Source organism: Leucopleurus acutus, assembly GCF_964270905.1.
Source record: "Leucopleurus acutus genome assembly, chromosome: 2".
Taxonomy (NCBI): Eukaryota; Metazoa; Chordata; class Mammalia; order Artiodactyla; family Delphinidae; genus Leucopleurus; species Leucopleurus acutus.
Window position 1 is genome coordinate 98,110,633 of NC_139143.1, and position 22,358 is coordinate 98,132,990.

The following is a 22,358-nucleotide window of genomic DNA, read 5'->3' on the forward strand; positions in this document are numbered from 1 at the left end:
CTTCAGAGCAATTCAACTTCACTCTTAGCCTCTACCTGATACTTTTGACTGCTGGCTTGCATAGCTTGATGTTCTAGAATGTCCACAGGCACCAAGTTCATCTGGAACAGAGGCACTCTTTGCTGAGAGATCTGCAATATGTCATAACATAATGTTACTATTACTGTCAACAAGTCAATGGTCAATTTGTATTCTAATCTACGTATTTTAGAAACTAAGTTCATTATCAAGTTACAGAGTGAAAGAAATCCCTTTAAATCAGTACAATGTAAACAACTGTGCTGCAAGAAATACTGTGCAAAGAACTTAAATACCTCAGTTTACTGAAGTGCTATAGTACTTTTCATAAGATTTAATAGCACTCTATCTTAAATAAAACTATTTCAGTTTTTATATTTAGTATTTCTCTTATAAAAAGGAGTCAGATGGATTTTTATAAATTCTCACAAAATTGCCAGGTTTTTGGGTGGTTTTTGAGGAAATCTTTCCCCAGATCCATCACGACAGTAGACACTTTGTTACTTTTGTGTTAGTGATGCTGGTGCTAGGCTATAATTTGGACAAATGTCTGTGGTTTAAATCAACACAGCGTGTGATGTAGCACTGAGAATAAGGTTCTTCAGAAATTGACTATAGTATTCAGTTTCAAAGTCAATGTACAAAAAAAGCAGTGTCAAAGCTATTTCTATTATTTTCCTAATAATGTGCATATTCCAGATGCCAATTATGTATTTCCAGAACTAGGCTTCTTCCACAGAATGCAGAAGGGTGACCATTTTCATTAGGGTGAAATATTTGGAAACTAGAACTGTTTTTCACTTAGAGGCAAAAGGAAACCAACTGAGTAACACAGCAATTATAGCAGCAGTTCTATAAATGATATTGAACACAGATGGGCCAACGAATGCTGCCAAATAAGTAAGCTACTGGAGCGACCTGGCCCTTCTGCAAAGGGTTTCTCATTTCTGGACAGACTGTAAGGTACAAATCCAAACCAGCATCCCTAGTCCTGCTTGACAGTGGTCCTAAGCCCAAATGTTTGGCTACAGCAAATTCTGAACTAAAAGAGTTGGTTCATATCAAGAGTTATATACTTTACTCCTAGCATTGGCTCAGATCTTAATTCATCCATTTATTTATTGGTTTTCAAAATGTATTCATTCAATAAATATTTATTAAGCTCTTACCAGGTCAGTGCCCAATACTGTACAAGATATAGGGGTACAAAATAAATAAGATAAAATATATGCTTCACAGTTTAGAGTAGAAGCAGTTATAATACAACGTGGCAAGTACCAAAATACAAGCACCAAAAAGAAGCTATCAAGAGCTCCAAAGGACAAATGCATTGAACACTACTTGGTAATGAAGGAACAACCTCATAGAGGAGGTTAACTCCAGGTCTTTAACAATGCATAGGAATTTCTCGGCTAGACTAGGCAGGGAAAAGCATGCCTTGCCTGTAGGAAAGCAAACAGTCTGGTAAAGTTGGCATATAGGGTAGTGGTGTAGATGACTGAAGGAAAGAGAGCGATGAGCAGATGCCTGCTAATGAAGGACCTTCTCCTATGGGTTTAAGGAAGGAAATAATTCAATGGCTTTAAGAAAGGGTGTGGCTTGACCAGACTGACATTTTGGGAAGATCACTTTGGCAGCAGAATGAACAGGGGGTGAAGGAGTGAAGATTTTCATAATAATTCAGCTGAGATATGTTGAGCAGACACAAATGACAGTACTTAATTACTAACTAGAAGTGTGTGCCAGGATAACTGCAACAGAAAATACAGGGGGAAGAGTTAGGAAGACGACGTGCTGAGTATGTGGAATCTGAGACGCCTGAGGACACCCATTCACTATTCATGGAATTTCTACTGTGTCCCTGGCCATTATGCTGTTGATACAAAGAAAAATTAAGACCTGATCACGAAGAACTTAGAAGCTTGCTGAGAAAAAAAGATAAACAGATGAGTTTCAGTCTAATGTGACATAAAGTGGACCTTTCCAAAAAGCATTTGGAAATAATGTGCCTGTGGTCAGGACGGAGGCCTGGAGGCAACATGAATTTGTAAATCAAACATATTAACTCATATTTACATGATCACATTTACATTTATGTGATAGTTAAATCCCAGGTACAGATGCCGTCACCCAGGGAAAGTGAGTGGAGGGAACCAAATCCTGGCCAGTATCGATATTTTAACAGGAAGGTGGAAGAAGATAAAGAAGCCTCTGAGAGGCCAGAGAAAAGAGGTGGGAGCCAAGGCAAGAGAAAGAATAAATGGCCAATTTATTCAGATGAGAGCAGAAAAAATGCCCACAGGATTTGACAGTCATGTTCTGGGAGACATCATCAGGAGAGGGCAGAATGTAGAAGCCAGACCACACATGAGTTTAGGAATAAATGGGCAGTATATTCTTCCTAGAATTTTGGCTATAACTTGCTCCCCTGAGTCTGAGAGAAAGAGGGTGGGGGATGGTGGGGGAAGGAGAGTGCGAGCCTATGGGAGAGCAGTACATGGAGAAGGATGTAGGGCTAATGAGTGTTTGGTTTCCAACATGAGAAAGAATTCATAATATTTAAATACTGAAGACAAGGAGCTAATGCAAGAGTTAAAAGTACACAAAGGATTCACTGATCCCAAATCAGGAAATTTGAGAATCCTTATTACGCATAAGAAATCTTATCTTTGCAATCTGAAAAGTGGTGAAAATGTTAACCACATCACTACACCTTTCTTTTCATTCTTTCAAATAATAACCCTGGTCACATGGCGTGGGAGAAAAAAGGAAGCTCATAAATGCTTTTTCCCCAGCCAACTTGACATTCCCCCACCTGCTTTTAGCTCGGGGAGCAGCCTATGACTGGGTGTTTGCCTGGAGAAGTGGCCCCCAAGGTGTGGCCTGGGCCCAGCAGCAGGAACAGCAGCATCACCTGGGAACTTAGTCATGCAGCTTTCAGGCCCCAACCTAGATGTACTTAATCAAAACCTCTGGCTGCAGTGTCAGCAATCTATGGTTTAACAAGCCACCAGGCGATTCTGATGTGCACTAATGTTTGGGAACCAATGAAAGAGGGTATGTGATTCATGGAAGAGAAGCACCACCTGAGAGATGACTGGCAGAAGCTGCTGGGCATGTGGAACGGGAACAATCCTGTCGTGTCCTGTCATTTCTGTGGGGAGTAGAGGCATACAATGGTGGGGGTGGGAGTGTCACTGCAACATTTAGCTTTTAATTGGTCAGAGGATAACACACCCTTTAGACAAAATGAAGCATTGGCTTAAACAAAAATTGCATAATTGAAACTGCTGATAATTATTGGCCCATTTCAAGTTATATATACCCACAGAATTTTAAATCTGGGAGGGACTTTGGGATACTTTTAGGGTAGTACTGTTTCTTACAAACTGAAAAACCAGTAAGCGACACATCCATACCTGCTATCCCAAGATGAATTTTGAGAGTCTCTCCACCTTTTCTATCTTCTTCCAGAGATTCAGATTCACCAGCAATTGGTATAGACGTTGATGTAGAAGGAGGCCTGTAAATAAACATTTCTAAGGGTCAGAACTTGATTTCTGGTGAATCTGAAAGTTCGAAATATTGTTAAGAGATTGGTTGCGTAGTTACTACACAGCCTTAGTAAGGTGCCAGGTGATGTTGCCTCCTTGAGGATGAAAGTGACAAAAATCAACAATGTATGAACATCCTCAAAACCTGAATAACATTCACTGGGGAAAAATGGGTTTTTACACAACAAAAAAAGTGAGACCAGAAAGGGCACTGCTTTGGGAAAAGAGAGGAGGTATTGTTCTCAGCAGTGTCGGTGGAGGGCGCTTTGTCAGCTCTACTCTCAGGCCAGGCAGGGATGTTTCTGTGAGACGGAGATGGCGGCACAAGCCCCTTGGCAGCTGAGGCTGGAGCGGATACCTCATGCCTCCGGCTCCGGTGCCTAAGATCTCTTGTTGGCTCCATTAACTTAAATTATCCATGATTTTATCTTCTTCCTTCTTCCCTGTAAACAGTCCACTTGCCCCAGGGAGAGTCTATAAAGAGCCCCAGTTGTTTAGATTTGATATTTTGGGCTGGATTCTCTGGGAGTAGATGATGGATAGATTTTCACTGGCTCATTCAAGGCTCCCATCTCCACGTAGAAGGTGTGAAGCAGGGAGGGGCAAGATTGAGTTCTAAGAACTTCTTTTTTTTTTTTTTAAGAGGACATCCTTAATCTTTTGAGTTGGTTACTGAGAGGAAAAATCACATCTTCCTAGAGACTATCCCTTGGTCACCTGAAATAAAACAGGAAGGCGATTGAAGGGGGATCATGAAGTTGATCCATTATGCGGCAATTCTTAAAATCTTACTGTATTAGTTCAATTCAGGCTAGTCAGGTCCTTGGGAATATAGACATTTAAGACTGCCATTAAACCTATTTAATTGATAGATTATTCCTATCCCAGGGTCTCCTAAATTTCAAAACTACATATCCTACTGGAATATGCAGGATATTTATCCTGCAAGTTTTTGTCCAACTAAACTCATACTCTTTCCCCAAATCTGTTTTCTTCCTATATTCCTCTTCTCTATGAATGCCATTATAATCCAAAAGTCACCAAAACTAGAATCCTAGATATTGCCTCTGTCTCCACACAAAAACTATTAGAACAAATAATTGAATTCAAAGGTAGCAGGATACAAGATTAATATACAGAAATCAGTTGCATTTCTTTACACTAACAATGAAATACAGGAAAGAGAAGGTGAAAAAAAATCCTGTTTAAAACTGGCTAAAAAGAAAAACAATAAAAACAACCCTAGGAATAAATTTAACCAAAGAGGTGAACGACTTACATGCTGAAAACTATAAACACTGATAAAGGAAACTGAAGATGATTCAAAGAAATGGAAAGACATCCCATGCCCTTGGATTGGAAGAATATTGTTAAGATGGCCATACTACCCAAAGCGATCTACAGATTTAAAGCAATCCCTATCAAAATACCCATGAGATTTTCTTTCTTTTTTTAAATGGATTTTTTAAAAAGTTAATTAATTTTTTTGAATTTTATTTTATTTATTTTATACAGTAGGTTCTTATTAGTTATCTATTTTATACATATTAGTGTATATATGTCAATCCCAATTTCCCATTTCATCCCACCACCACCCACCCTGCTTTCCCCGCTTGGTGTCCATATGTCTGTTCTCTACATCTGTGTCTCTATTTCTGCCTTGCAAACCAGTTCATCTGTGACATTTTTTCTAGATTCCACATATATGCGTTAATATATATTTGTTTTTCTCTTTCTGACTTACTTCACTTTGTATGAGTCTCTAGGTCCATCCATGTCTCTACAAATGACCCAATTTCGTTCCTTTTTATGGCTGAGTAATATTCCACTGTATATATGTACCACATCTTCTTTATCCATTTGTCTGTCGATGGACATTTAGTTTGCTTCCATGACCTGGCTATTGCAAATAGTGCTGCAATGAACATTGGGGTGCATGTGTCTTTTTGAATTATGAGTTTCTCTGGGTATATGCCCAGTAGTGGGATTGCTGGGTCATATGGCAGTTCTATTTTTAGTTTTTTAAGGAACCTCCATACTGTTCTCCATAGTGGCTGTATCAATTTATATTCCCACCAACAGTGCAAGAGGGTTCCCTTTTCTGCATTGGGTCTTCGTTGCTGTGCACAGGCTTTCTGTAGTTGTGGTGAGCAGGGGCTACTCTTTGTTGCGGTGTGCAGGCTTCTCATTGCGGTGGCTTCTCTTGTTGCAGAGCATGGGCTCTAGGTGTGTCTTCAGTAGTTGTGGCACAGGCTCAGCAGTTGTGGCTTGCAGGCTCTAGAGCACAGGCTCAGTGGCTGTGCTGCATGGGCTTAGTTGCTCTGCAGCATGTGGGATATTCCTGGACCAGGGTTAGAACCTATGTCCCGTGCATTGGAAAGCAGATTCTTAACCACTGCACCACCAGGGAAGTCCCGCCCATGACATTTTCCACAGAACCAGAACAAATGCTCCTAAAATTTATATGGAACCACAAAGACCCAGAATTGCCAAAGTGATCCTGTGAAAAAAGAACAAAGGTGGAGGCATAACTCTTCCAGACTTCAGACTATACTACAAAGCTACAGTAATCAAAACAGTGTGGTACTGTCACAAAAACAGATATACAGATTTAATGGAACAGAATGGAGAGCCCAGAAATAAACCCACACACTTATAGTCAATTAACCTGTGACAAAGGAGACAACAACATATGATGGAAAAAAGGCAGTCCCTTCAACAAGTGGTGTTGGGAAAGCTGGACAGCTACATGTAATCAATGAAATTAGAATACTGCCTCACACCATACACAAAAATAAACTCAAAATGGTTTAAAGACCTAAATATAAGACATGATGCCATAAAACTTCTAGAAGAGAACATAGGCAAAACATTCTCTGACTTAATAAGCACCCCAAAGTTCATAGCAACACTATTCACAATAGCCAAGACATGGGAACAACCCAAGTGCCCATCAACAGATGACTGGCTTAAGAAGACGTGGTGTACATATACATATACATACACACCTATATATATATATATATATATATATATATATATATATATATATATATATATATATATATAAAATGGAAAATTACTCAGCCATAAAAATGAAATACTGCCATATGCAGCAACATGGATGAACTTGGAGAATATTACACTTAGTGAAGTAAGTCAGACAAAGACTAACATTATATCATTTAAATGTGGAGTCAAAAAAATAATATAATGAATCTATATACAAAACAGAAAGAGACTCACAGACATAGAAAACAAATCTATGGTTACCAAAGGGGAAAGGGAGGGATAAATTAGGAGTATGGGATTAACAGACACAAACTACTATACATTAAATAGATAAGCATCAAGAATTTATTGTATAGCACAGGGAATTATATACAATACCTAATAATAACCTATAATGGAAAATAATATGAAAAAATATACATAACTGAAGCACTCTGCTGTATACCTGAAACTAACACAGTATTGTGAATCAATTATACTTCAATTAAAAAAAAAAGGAGTTCCCTGGTGGCCTAGTGGTTAGGATTTCACGCTTTCACTGCCATGGCCCTGCAAGCCGCATGGTATGGACCACAAAAAAAAAAAAAAGTCACCAAAACTAGAATTCTAGATATTGCCTCTGTCTCCTTCCTATTCACTTTTCTTCATATCCAAACAATTTCCACACCCAGCAGATTCTCTCTTAACATTTTTTTTTTTCTTTTTGCGGTACGCAGGCCTCTCACTGTTGTGGCCTCTCCCGTTGCGGAGCACAGGCTCTGGACGCGCAGGCTCAGCGGCCATGGCTCACGGGCCCAGCCGCTCCACGGCATGTGGGATCATCCCGGACCGGGGTACGAACCCGTGTCCCCTGCATCGGCAGGCGGACTCTCAACCACTGTGCGAAGCCCTCTCTCTTAATATTTTTCCTATTCATGATCTCTTCTCTGCCTCCACCAATTAATTGAGTTTGGCCTTTGTACCTGGATGAGTGCAAGTGTCTCCTAGCTAGTCTGCCTACCTCTATTCCATGCTACTCTTACTGTGGTCTTTCTGAATGTGCATATGAACATATTACTGTCTGATTTAAAACACTTCAATAGTAGGGGACCTTAAAGATGGCAGAGGAGTAAGACATGGAGATCACCTTCCTCCCCACAAATACATCAGAAATACATCTACATGTGGAACAACTCCTACAGAACACCTACCGAAGGCTGGCAGAAGACCTCAGACCTCCCAAAAGGCAAGAAACTCCCCACGTACTGGGTAGGGCAAAAGAAAAAAGAAAAAACAGAGACAAAAGAATAGGGACGGGACCTGCACCAGTGGGAAGGAGCTGTGAAGGAAGAAAAGTTTCCACACACTAGGAAGCCCCTTCGCGGGTGGAGACTGCGGGTGGCAGAGGGGGAAAGCTTCAGCGCCACGGAGGAGAGCGCAGCAACAGGGGTGCGGAGGGCACAGCGGAGAGATTCCCGCACAGAGGACCGGTGCCGACCAGCACTCACCAGCCTGAGAGGCTTGTCTGCTCACCTGCTGGGGCGGGAAGGGGCTGGGAGCTGAGGCTTGGGCTTTGGAGGTCAGATCCCAGGGAGAGGACTGGGGTTGGCTGCGTGAACACAGCCTGAAGGGGGCTAGTGCACCACAGCTAGCCGGGAGGGAGTCTGGGAAAAAGTCTGGACCTGCAGAAGAGGCAAGAGACCATTGTTTCAGGGTGCACGAGGAGAGAGGATTCCTTCCCTGTCTGCCCACAGAAGGCAGAACACCGCCTAAATGAGCTTCAGAGACGGGCGTAAGCCACGGCTATCAGCTCGGACACCAGAGACAAGCATGAAATGCTGCTGCTGCTGCTGCAGCCACCAAGAAGCCTGTGTGCAAGCGCAGGTCACTATCCACCCCACCCCACCCCACCCACCCCCCCGCCCCAGGAGCCTGTGCAACACGCCACTGCCAGGAACCTGTGATCCAGGGACAAGTTCCCTGGGAGAACACAAGGCGCACCTCAGGCTGCTGAAACATCATACCCGCCTCTGCCTCCACAAGCTCGCCCCGCATTCCAATTATAACTACCATAAGCCTCCCTCCCCCCAGCATGAGTGAGCCAGAGCCCCCTAATCAGCTGCTCCTTTAACCCCATCCTGTCTGGGCTGGAACAGATGCCCGAGGGCGGCCTACACACAGAGGTGGGGCCAAAACCAAAGCTGAACCCCAGGAGCTGTGTGAACAAAGAAGAGAAGGGGAAATCTCCCCCAGCAGCCTCAGGAGCAGCGGATTAAATCCCCACAATCAACTTGATGCACCCTGCATCAAGCCTTAATAGACAACGAACCATCCCAAAATTGAGGCAGTGGACTTAGGGAGCAACTGTAGACTTGGGTCTGCTGTCTGCGACTGATTTTTATGTTTATCTTACTACAGTTTTCAGTGTTTGTTATCATTGGTGGATTTGTTTATTGGTTTGGTTGCTCTTTTTTTTCATTATTATTATTTTAAAAATACTTTTATTTTAATAATTTTCTTTTCTTTCTTTTTTTCTCCCTTTCTTCTGAGCCGTGTGGCTGACACGGTCTTGGTGTTCCGCCTTGGTGTCAGGCCTGAGTCTCTGAGGTGGGAGAGCCGAGTTCAGGATATTGGAACACCAGAGACCTCCCAGCCCCATGTAATATCAATCAGTGAGAGCTCTCCCAAAGATCTCTGTCTCAATGCTAAGACCCAGCTCCACCCAATGGCCGGCAAGTTCCCGTGCTGGATGTCCCATGCAAATCAACTAGCAAGACAGGAACACAACCCCACCCATTAGCAGAGAGGCTGCCTAAAATCATACTAAGTTCACAGACATCAGAAAACACACCACCAGACGTGGCCCTGCCTACCAGAAAGACAAGATACAGACCCACCTACCAGAATACAGGCACCAGTCCCCTCCACCAGGAAGCTTACACAACTCACTGAATCAACCTCACCCACTGGGGGCAGAGACCAAAAACAAAAGGAACTACGAACCTACAGCCTGCGAAAAGGAAACCCCAAACACAGTAAGGTAAAGAAAATGAGAAGACAGAAAAACACACAGCAGATGAAGGAGCAAGATAAAAACCCACCAGACCAAACAAATGAAGAGGAAATAGGCAGTCTACCTGGAAAAGAATTCAGAGTAATGATAGTAAAGATGATCCAAAATCTTGGAAATAGAATAAACACCAGAAACGTTTAACAAGGACCTAGAAGAACTAAAGAGCAAACAAACAGTGATGAACAATGCAATAAATGAAATTAAAAATTCACTAGAAGGAATCAATAGCAGAATAACTGAGGCAGCAGAACGGAAAAGTGACCTGGAAGATAAAATAGTGGAAATAACTACCGCACAGCAGAATAAAGGAAAAAGAATGAAAAGAACTGAGGACACTCTCAGAGACCACTGGGACAAATTAAATGCACCAACATTTTACTTATAGGTGTCCCAGAAGAACAAGAGAAAAAGAAAAGGTCTGAGAAACTATTTGAAGAGATTATAGTTGAAAATTTCCCTAACATAGGAAAGGAAATAGTCAATCAAGTCCAGGACGTGCAGAGAGTTCCATACAGGATAACTGCAAGGAGAAACATGCCAAGACATACAATAATTAAACTATCAAAAATTAAATACAAAGAAAAAATATTAAAAGCAGCAAGGGAAAAGCAACAAATAACATACAAGGGAATCCCCATAAGGTTAACAGCTGATCTTTCAGCAGAAACTCTGCAAGCCAGAAGGGAATGGCAGGACACATTTAAAGTGATGAAAGGGCACTATGAGGAACAGTATGGAGGTTCCTTAGAAATCTAACAATAAAACTACCATACGACCCAGCAATCCCACTACTGGGCATATACTCTGAGAAAATCATAATTCAAAAGGAGTCATGACCCACAACGTTCACTGCAGCTCTATTTATAATAGTCAGGACATGGAAGCAACCTAAGTGTCCATCGACAGACGAATGGATAAATCAGATCTGGCACATATATACAATGGAATATTACTCAGCCATAAAAAGAAACGAAATTGAGTTATTTGTAGTGAGGTGGATGGACGTAGAGACTGTCATAGAGAGTGAAGTAAGTCAGAAAGAGAAAAACAAATACCGAAGGTTAACACATATATATGGAATCTAAAAAAAAAAAAGGGTTCTGAAGAACCTAGGGGCAGGACAGAAATAAAGACACAGACTTAGAGAATGGACCTGAGGACACGGGGAAGGGGAAAGGTAAGCTGGGACGAAGTGAGAGAGTGGCATGGACATATATACACTACCAAATGTAAAACAGATAGCTAGTGGGAAGCAGCTGCATAGCACAAGGAGATCAGCTCGGTTCTTTGTGTCCACCTAGAGGGGTAGAATAGGGAGGGTGGGAGGGAGACATATGAGGGAGGGGATATGGGGATATATGTATATGTACAGCTGATTCACTTTGTTATATAGCAGAAACTAACACACCATTGTAAAGCAATTACAGTTCAATAAAGATGTTAAAAAAATAAAGTGATGAAACCAAGATTACCCAGCAAGGATCTCATTCAGATTCAACAGAAAAATTAAAACCTTTACAGACAAGCAAAAGTTAAGAGAATTCAGCACCACCAAACCAGCTTTACAACAAATGCTAAAGGAACTTCTCTAGGCAGGAAACACAAGAGAAGGAAAAGACCTACAATAACAAACCCCAAACAATTAAGAAATGGATATAGGAACATACATATTGATAACTACCTTAAATGTAAATGGATTAAATGCTCCAACCAAAAGACACAGACTGGTGGAATGGATACAAAAACAAGACCAATATATATGCTGTCTAAAAGAGTCCCACTTCAGACCTAGGGACACATACAGACTGAAAGTGAGGGGATGGAAAAAGATATTCTATGCAAATAGAAATCAAAAGAAAGCTGGAGTAGCAACTTTCATATCAGACAAAATAGACTTTAAAATAAAGACTATTACAAGAGACAAAGAAGGACACTACATAATGATCAAGGGAATCAATCCAAGAAGAAGATATAACAATTGTAAATATTTATGCACCCAACATAGGAACACCTCAATACAGAAGGCAAATGCTAACAGCTATAAAAGGGGAAATCGACAGTAACATAATAATAGTGGGAACTTTAACACCCCACTATCATCAATGGACAGAACATCAAAATGAAAATAAATAAGGAAACACAAGCTTTAAATGACACATTAAACAAGATGGACTTCATTGATATTTATAGGACATTACATCCAAAAACAACAGAATACACTTTCTTCTCAAGTGCTCATGAACATTCTCCAGGATAGATCAAATCCTGAGTCACAAATCAAACCTCAGTAAATTTAAGAAAACTGAAATCATATCAAGTAACTTTTCCAACCACAACACTATGAGACTGGACACTAGATATCAATTACAAGAAAAAAAATGTAAAAAATTACAAACACATGGAGGCTAAATAATATGCTACTAAATAACCAAGAGATTACTGAAGAAATCAAAGAGGAAACCAAAAAATACCTAAAAAAAAAAATGACAATGGAAACACAACAACCCAAAAACCTATGGGATGCAGCAATAGCAGTCTTAAGAGGGAAATTTAGAGCGAAAAAATCCTACTCCAAGAAACAACACAAATCTCAAATAAACAACCTAACCTTACACCTAAAGAAATTAGAGAGAGAAGAACAAGAAAACTCCAATGTTAGCAGAAGGGAAGAAATCATAAAGATCAGATGAGAAATAAATGAAAAAGATATGAAGGAAAAAATAGCAAACATCAATAAAACTGAAAGATTGTTCTTTGAGAAGATAGACAAAAATAATAAACCATTAGCCAGACTCATCAAGAAAAAAACGGGAGAAGATGCAAATCAATAGAACTAGAAATGGAAAAGGAGAAGTAACAACTGAGACTGCAGAAATACAAAGGATCATGAGAGATTACTACAAGCAACTATATGCCAATAAAATGGACAACCTGGAAGAAATGGACAAATTCTTAGAAAAGTCCAACCTTCTGAGACTGAACCAGGAAGAAACAGAAAATATTAAAAGACCAATCACAAGCACTGAAATTGAAACTGTGATTAAAAATCTTCCGACAAACAAAAGCCCAGGACCAGATGGCTTCACAGGCAAATTCTATCAAACACTTAGAGAAGAGCTAACACCTTTCCTTCTCAAACTCTTCCAAAATACAGCAGAGGGAGGAACAGTCCCAAACTCATTCTATGAGACCACGATCACCCTGATACCCAAACCAGACAAAGATGTCACAAAAAAAGAAAATTCCAGGCCAGTATCACTGATGAACACAGATGCAAAAATCCTCAACAAAATACTAGCAAACAGAATCCAACAGCACATTAAAAGGATCATACACCATGATCAAGTGGGATTTATCCCAGGGATGCAAGGATTCTTCAATATATGCAAAGCAATCAATACACCATATTAACAAACTGAAGGATAAAAAACATATGATAATCTCAATTGATTCAGGAAAAGCTTTTGACAAAATTCAACACTCATTTATGATAAAAACTCTCCAGAAAGTAGGCATAGAGGGAACCTACCTCAACATAATAAAGGCCATATATGACAAACCCACAGCCAACATTGTTCTCAATGGTGAAAAACTGAAACCATTTCATCTAAGATCAGGAACAAGACAAGGCTGCCTACTCTCACCACTATTATTCAACATGGTTTTGCAAGTTTTGGCCATAGCAATCAGAGAAGAAAAAGAAATAAAAGGAATCCAAATCGGAGAATAAGAAGTAAAACTGTCTCTGTTTGCAGATGACGTAATACTATACATAGAGAATGCTGAAGATGATACCAGAAAACTACTAGAGCTAATCAATGAATTTGGTAAAGTAGCAGGATACAAAATTAATGCACAGAAATCTCTTGCATTCCTATACATGAATGATGAAAAATCTGAAAGAGAAATTAAGGAAACACTCCCATTTACCACTGCAACAAAAAGAATAAAATACCTAGGAATAAACCTACCTAAGGAGACAAAAGACCTGCATGTAGAAAACTATAAGATACTGATGAAAGAAATTAAAGATGATACAAACAGATGGAGAGATATACTATGTTCTTGGACTGGAAGAATAAACATTGTGAAAAACACTATACTACCCAAAGCAATCTAAAGATTCAATGCAATCCCTATCAAACTACCAATGGCATTTTTCACAGAACTAGAACAAAAACTTGCACAATTTGTATGGAAATACTAAGGACCCCAAATAGCCAAAGCAATCCTGAGAAAGAAAAACGGAGCTGGAGGAATCAAGCTCCCTGATTTCAGACTATACTACAAAGCTAGAGTAATCAAGACAGTATGGTACTGGCACAAAAACAGAAATATAGATCAGTGGAACAGAATAGAAAGCCCAGAGATAAACTCATGCACATATGGTCACCTTATCTTTGATAAAGGAGGCAAGAATACACAATGGAGAAAAGACAACCGCTTCAGTAAGTGGTAATGGGAAAACTGGACAGCTAAATGTAAAAGAATGAAATTAGAACACTCGCTAACACCATACACAAAAATGAACTCAAAATGGATGAAAGACCTAAATGTAAGGCCAGACACTATAAAACTCTTAGAGGAAAACATAGGCAGAACACTCTATGACATAAATCACAGCAAGATCCTTTTTGACCCACCTCCTAGACAAATGGAAACAAAAACAAAAATAAACAACTGGGACCTAATACAACCTAAAAGCTTTTGCACAGCAAAGGAAAACATAAACAAGACGAAAAGACAACCCTCAGAATGGGAGAAAATATTTGTAAATGAAGTAACTGATAAAGTATTAATCTCCAAAATATACAAGCAGCTTATCCAGCTCAATATCCAAAAAACAAATAACCCAATCCAAAAATGGGCAGAAGACCTAAATAGACATTCCTCCAAAGAAGATATACAGATTGCCAACAAACACATGAAAGGATGCTCAACATCACTGATCGTTAGAGAAATGCTAATGAAAACCACAATGAGGTATCAACTCACATCAGTCAGAATGGCCATCATCAAAAAATCTACAAACAGTAAATGCTGTAGAGGGTGTGGAGGAAAGGGAACCCTACTGCACTGTTGGTGGGAATGTAAATTGATACAGCCACTATGGAGAAGAGTAGGGAGGTTCCTTAAAAAACTTAAAATACAACTACCATATGACCCAGCAATCCCACTACTGGGCATATACCCTGAGAAAACCATAATTCAAAGAGAGACATGTACCACAATGTTCACTGCAGCACTACTTACAATAGCCAGGACATGGGAGCAACCTAAGTGTCCATCGACAGATGAATGGATAAAGAAGATGTGGCACATATATACAATGGAATATTACTCAGCCATAAAGAGAAATGAAATTGAACTATTTGTAGTGAGGTGGATGGACCTAGAGTCTGTCATAGAGAGTGAAGAAAGAAAGAGAAAGACAAATACCGTATGCTAACACATATATATGGAATCTTAAAAAAAATAAAAAAAGGTTCTGATGAACCTAGGGGCAGGACAGGAATAAAGACGCAGACTTAGAGAATGGACCTGAGGACACAGGGATGGGGAAGGGTAAGCTGGGACGAAGTGAGAGAGTGGCATGGACATATATACACTACCACATGTAAAATAGATAGCTAGTGGGAAGCAGCCGCATAGCACAGGGAGATCAGCTCGGTGCTTTGTGACTACCTAGAGGGGAGGGATAGGGAGGGTGGGAGGGAAACATAAGAGGTAGGGGATATGGGGATATATGTATACATATAGCTGATTTACTTTGTTATATAGCAGAAACTAACACAACATTGTAAAGCAATTATGCTCCAATAAAGATGTCAAAAAACAAACAAACAAACAAAAAAATGCTTCAATAGCTTCCTATGGGATAAAGCTCAAAGTCCTCAGAATGGCAATACAAGGCCCTTTTCAGTCTGGCCTAGACCTACCTCTTCAATTACCAAAATGCATATTTTTAAACAATGTCAAACAGCTTGGTGAAAAACCTCCTGCATTCAATATTCTATAAGAAATACTAACATGTAAAGGAAATACACTTACAAAGAATGGAGTCTGTAGTCACAGTCACTAATCACTGATGGCGATGCATTCCTGCCTGTCTAAATTCTTATTTTTAGTTTTTTGGCCATGCCGCATGGCTTGTGGGATCTTAGTTCTGTGACCAGGGATTGAAGCCAGGGCCACAGTAGTGAAAGCACCCAGTTCTAACCACTGGACGGCCAGGGAACCTCCCTACTTATCTTTCTAATGCCACTACCTTTTGTTTTTCCTTTCACAGCTGGCCTGATTACAGTGTCTCCAACCATCTACCTCTTAGACCTGTTTTCCAGCCCTTCAGAACTCCCCCCCGTGTGGCCTCTTCCCTTTCTCCCTCTCCATCAGTCTCCCTCTGGCTCCGCTCTTCCCTGTCCAGCCTGACTTCACAGCCATATCACTTTGAGCAATACCTTCAGTTTGGAGCTACTCATTCTGCAGTCTCAAAAAATCTGAAGAACCCCAATCCTTGATAATTTCAGCCATCTGTACAAACTGATCTAACACTGGGGCAACTAAGCATTATGGAGAAAATTCATTAACCACAGGGACTGATATTAAGGCAAATTTAGGATCTAAAATTTTAGCAAATTTAGAATTTGAAATCTCCTAACATCTATTAGGAAATATCTCCTAACAGCTATTAGGAGAAATCTCCTAATCTCCTAACAGCTATTAGGAGAAATCTCCTAACAGCTACTAGGAGAATTTCAAATTGTTGAATAAATAATCACTGAGTGCCTATCACGTGCCACTTTTTTATACTATTATCCCTTTTGTTCTGAAAATGTTTTTATATCTCTTATCAGAAATTGTTTAATGTAGTTCAATTTCAGAATGAAAGGGATGGGATTATTTTAATTTCATGTACTGTTAAGAGTATGTGAAAAATGACCTCCTAAAATGACACTACTACCTACTTGGTATTTCATAAATAGTCTCTCCATGCCCTGTAACAATGCTATAAACTTGTGCAAGCTGTTTTCTCTTCCTGGAATGTCTCTACCCACCTCCCCTGCTTAGTGATTTCCTATTCATCCTTTAAAACTTAGCTCAGTGTCACCCCCTCAGTGAAGACTTTCCTGGCTTTCAAGGAAGAGTAGTTAAGGACTCTCCTCTATGCCTCAATAACATCATATGTTGTGCCTCTGTCTCCCATATAAATAGTGAATCCTTCAGAGCAGGGGGTTGGTCTTATTGAGTTTGGTAAATGTTAGCAAAGGGTAGGCGATCTATGCACATGTACTGAATGAGAGAATACTGGGGAGTTGGACAAATTAGTTCTGTAACCTCTGAGCCTCAATGTTCTCACACCACAGAGTTGTTTCAAGAATTAAATTGGGACACAGTAATATTCATTAAATCATTTTGACAAGTGGTAATTTCCTCCTTTCTAGAATATGAATGCTCCAGAATCCTAGCTATTCAAGAGAGTATATCATCCCTAGATCTGCTTTACCACAAAATCATTAAATGCCAGTACATATAATTTCTCCTTTAAAATATCCCTTTCATAGGCATTAGTGGTTGGCTTTCTCTTCAGAGTCAGCTTCATTCTTTTTGAGAGCTGCTGGGTATTTGACAAATTGTAGAGAACTATAAAGCGGAGTTTAGGGCAAGTGGTTAGAGGCTGACTTACCAGTTGTCTTCTTCATAAGTACGGGCTTTAGTATAAAATTTGTGTTTCTGAAAAATTGTTCGATTTAAGTCACAGATCTGTTCATAGAATATCAAAACTAGAATTTAACTCAGAGTGCTAAGAATCTGCTACACTCTTGTCTGTTTCTCTGGAAGGTTTTTGAAAACTTGTATCATGAAAAATTAAAAGACAGACAAAAGCAGAGAGAAGAGTACAATGACCCTCTCCAGCAGTTATTTACATCCTTGTCTTACAGACAAATACTCAGTCAAGTCCCTCAATTGCTCTGTGCTTTAGGGTCCTCATCAGTAAAAAGTGAACTTGCATTATACCCATACCTTAAAAACTGGCTTCATTAGGGACTTCATTAGTCCCTTAGGGACTTCAGGGGTAGTAGGGTACTACACCTTTTTTCTCCCTCAATAGACAAATATTATATACAGGATTCATAATGTATTTGTGCAAAGGGATTCTGTGGCTAAATATTCTGGGAAAGAAAGTCACCAGACTAGACAACTTCCAACTTTCAGCTCTTAAGTACTGTGATTTTTTTTTTGGGCCACGCCACTCGGCTTGCAGGATCTTAGCTCTCTGACCAGTGATCAAACCTGGACCCTTGGCAGTGAAAGTATGGAGTTCTAACCACTGGACCGCCAGGGAATTCCCAAGTACTGTGATTTTACGTATTTGATATACACTGAAATACAACCTGGTAAAAAGAATTTACTTTTCACATCGGCAGTTCAAACATTTTTCTATTCAATCCATACTCAGTAAGTACATGGATGTTAGAGCTGTCCCTTTTCTACTGACAGTTGCACAATTTCAGATACTCAAAGAAAAGAGGAAACAGATATTGGGAGTTTGATTCTCCTGAGAAATACTTTCACGTTTCTGGGGATGAGGTAAAGTTCGTTTATTTTAATGAGTTAATGAAAGTCTTTCTCTAGCCACCCCGCTGTGTGTGAGTGGGCTGTGCTGGGGATTCTTAGCTCTGATGCAGGGGGTTTGCTTATTCCTTTGAGCCCCCTGAGGAGAGGTGACATGGAGAGCCGATAATCAGCATGCAGCACTGAGATGAGCTGCATATGGGATAGATGATAAAACGGCACAGGACAGACCTTCAAGATGGCGCAGGAGTAAGACGTGGAGATCACCTTCCTCCCACAAATACATCAGAAATACATCTACATGTGGAACAACTCCTACAGAACACCTACTGAAGGCTGGCAGAAGACCTCAGACTTCCCAAAAGGCAAGAAACTCCCCACGTACCTGGGTAGGGCAAAAGTAAAAATAATAAACAGAGACAAAAGGATAGGGACGGGACCTGCACCAATGGGAGGGAGCTGTGAAGGAGGAAAGGTTTCCACACGTTAGGAAGCCCCTTCGCGGGCGGAGACTGCGGGTGGCGGAGGGGGGAAGCTTCAGAGCCGCGGAGGAGGGAAGCTTCAGAGCCGCGGAGGAGAGCGCAGCAACAGGGGTGCGGAGGGCAAAGCAGAGAGATTCCCGCACAGAGGATCGGTGCCGACCGGCACTCACCAGCCTGAGAGGCTTGTCTGCTCACCCGCTGGGGCGGGCGGGTCTGGGAGCTGAGGCTCGGGCTTCGGAGGTTGGATCCCAGGGAGAGGACTGGGGTTGGCAGCGTGAACACAGCCTGAAGGGGGCTAGTGCGCCACAGCTAGCCGGGAGGAAGTCCGGGAAAAAGTCTGGAGCTGCCAAAGAGGCAAGAGACCATTGTTTCGGGGTGCGCGAGGAGAGGGGATTCAGAGCACTGTCTAAATGAGTTCTATAGATGCGCACAAGCCACGGCTATCAGCGCGGCCACCAGAGACAGGCATGAGACGCTAAGGCTGCTGCTGCAGCCACCAAGAAGCCTGTGTGCGAGCACAGGTCACTATCTACACCTCTCCTCCCGGGAGCCTGTGCAGCCTGCCACTGCCAGGGTCCCGTGATCCAGGGACAACGTTCCTGGGAGAACACATGGTGCACCTAAGGCTGGTGCAACGTCACACTGATCTCTGCCGCCACAGGCTCACCCTGCATTCCGTACCCCTCCCTCCCCCGGGCCTGAGGGAGCCAGAGCCCCCTAATCAGCTGCTCCTTTAACCCCATCCTGTCTGAGCGAAGAACAGACGCTCTCAGGTGACCTACACGCAGAGGCAGGGCCAAATCCAAAGCGGAATCCCAGGAGCTGTGCGAACGAAGAAGAGAAAGGGAAATCTCTCCCAGCAGCCTCAGGAGCAGAGGATTAAATCTCCACAATGAACTTGATGTACCCTGCATCTGCGGAATACCTGAATAGACAATGAGTCATCCCAAAATAGAGGCAGTGGACTTTGGGAGCAACGATATATATATATTTTTCCCTTTTTCTCTTTTTGGGAGTGTGTATGTGTTTGCTTCTTTGTGTGTTGTCTGTATAGCTTTGCTTTTACCATTTGTCCTAGGGTTCTGTCTTTCCTTTTTTTTTTTTTTTTTAAGTATAGTTTTTAGCGCTTGTTATCATTGATGGATTTGTTTTTTGGTTTGGTTGCTCTCTTCTTTCATTATTTTCTTTATTACTTTAAAATTATTTTTAAATAAATTTTTATTTTTTTTATTTTAATAACTTTATTTTATTTTATTTTTTCTTTCTTTCTTTCTTTTCTTCTCCCTTGTCTTCTGAGCGATGCGGCTGACAGGGTCTTGTTGCTCTGGCTGGGTGTCTGGCCTGTGTCTCTTGAGGTCGGAGAGCCAAGTTCAGGACATTGGTCCACCAGAGACCTCTCAGCTCCACATAATATCAAATGGCGAAAGCTCTCCCAGAGATCTCCATATCAACGCTAAGACCCAGCTCCGCTCAACGGCCAGCAAGCTACAGTGCTGGACACCCTATGACAAACAACTAGCAAGACAGGAACACAACCCCACCCATTAGCAGAGAGGCTGCCTAAAAGCATAATAAGGTAACAGACACCCCAGAACACACCACTGGACGTGGTCCTGCCCACCAGAAAGACAAGATCCAGCCTCATCCACCAGAACACAGGCACTAGTCCTCTCCCCCAGGAAGCCTACACAACCCACTGAACCAACCTTAGCCACTGGGGGCAGACACCTAAAACAACGAGAACTATGAACCTGCAGCCTGCAAAAAGGAGACCCCAAACACAGTAAGTTAAGCAAAATGAGAGATGGAGAAACACAGAGCAGATGAAGGAGCAAGGTAAAAACGCAACAGACCAAACAAATGAAGAGGAAATAGGCAGTCTACCTGGAAAAGAAATCAGAGTAATGATAGTAAAGATGATCCAAAATCTTGGAAAAAGAATAGAGAAAATACAAGAAATGTTTAACAAGGACCTAGAAGAACTAAACAGCAAACAAACAATGATGAACAACACAATAAATGAAATTTAAAATTCTCTAGAAGGGATCAATAGCAGAATAACTGAGGCAGAAGAACAGATAAGTGACCTGGAAGATAAAATAGTGGAAGTAACTACCACAGAGCAGAATAAAGAAAAGAGAATGAAAAGAATTGAGGACAGTCTCAGAGACCTCTGGGACAAAATTAAACCCACGAACATTTGAATTAAAGGGGTCCCAGAAGAAGAAGAGAAAAACAAAGGGACTGAGAAAATATTTGAAGAGATTATAGTTGAAAACTTCCCTAATATGGGAAAGGAAATAGTCAATCAAGTCCAGGAAGCGTAGAGAGTCCCATATAGGATAAATCCAAGGAGAATCACGCCAAGACAAGTATTAATCAAACTATCAAAAATTAAATACAAAGAAAAACTATTAAAAGCAGCAAGGGAAAAGCAACAAATAACATACAAGGGAATGCCCATAAGGTTAACAGCTGATCTTTCAGCAGAAACTCTGCAAGCCAGAAAGGAATGGCAGGACATATTTAAAGTGATGAAAGGGAAAAACCTACAACTAAGATTACTCTACACAGCAAGGATCTCATTCAGATTCGATGGAGAAATTAAAACCTTCACAGACAAGCAAAAGCTAAGAGAATTCAGCACCACCAAACCAGCTTTACAACAAATGCTAAAGGAACTTCTCTAGGCAGGAAACACAAGAGAAGGAAAAGAGCTACAATAACAAACCCAAAGCAATTAAGAAAATGTATATAGGAGCATACATATTGATAACTACCTTAAATGTAAATGGATTAAATGCTCCAACCAAAAGACATAGACTGGCTGAATGGATACAAAAACAAGACCCATATATATGCTGTCTACAAGAGACCCACTTCAGACCTAGGGACACATACAGACTGAAAGTGAGGGGATGGAAAAAGATATTCCATGCAAATGGAAATCAAAAGAAAGCTGGAGTAGCAATTCTCATATTAGACAATATAGACTTTAAAATAAAGACAAGAGACAAAGAAGGACACTACATAATGATCAAGGGATCAATCCAAGAAGAAGATATAACAATTGTTATTATTTATGTACCCAACATTGGAGCACCTCAACACATAAGGCAAATGCTAACAGCCATAAAAGGGGAAAACAACAGTAACACAATAATAGTAGGGGACTTAAACACCCCACTTTCACCAATGGACAGATCATCCAAAAGGAAAATAAATAAGGAAATACAAGCTTGAAATGACACATTAAACAAGATGGACTTCATTGATATTTATAGGACATTCCATCCAAAAACAACAGAATATACTTTCTTCTCAAGTGCTCATGGAGCATTCTCCAGGACAGATCTTTTCTTGGGTCACAAATCAAGCCGTGGTAAATTTAAGAAAACTGAAATGGTATCAAGTATGTTTTCCAACCACAACGCTATGAGACTAGATATCAATTATAGGAAAAAAATCTGTAAAAAATACAAACACATGGAGGCTAAACAATACACTACTAAATAACCAAGAGATCACTGAAGAAATCAAAGAGGAAATCAAAAAATACCTAGAAACAAAAGACAATGAAAACATGACAACCCAAAACCTATGGGATGCAGCAAAAAGTTCTAAGAGGGTAGTTTATAGCAATACAATCCTACCTCAGGAAACAAG

The 22,358-nt window shown here is 40.7% G+C and overlaps 1 protein-coding gene across 1 annotated transcript in view; it reads right to left on the bottom strand.

The window, feature by feature from the left end:
• The window catches only part of EEIG2 (EEIG family member 2), a 104,663-nt gene that overhangs the window by 9,399 nt on the left and 72,906 nt on the right, over window positions 1–22,358 (bottom strand). The window contains exons 6-7 of the mRNA XM_082834345.1: window positions 3,438–3,541; window positions 36–131 (exon numbers count right to left, since the gene is read on the bottom strand). Coding sequence (XP_082690471.1) covers window positions 36–131; window positions 3,438–3,541 — 200 coding nt within the window. The remainder of the gene's footprint in view (window positions 1–35; window positions 132–3,437; window positions 3,542–22,358) is intronic.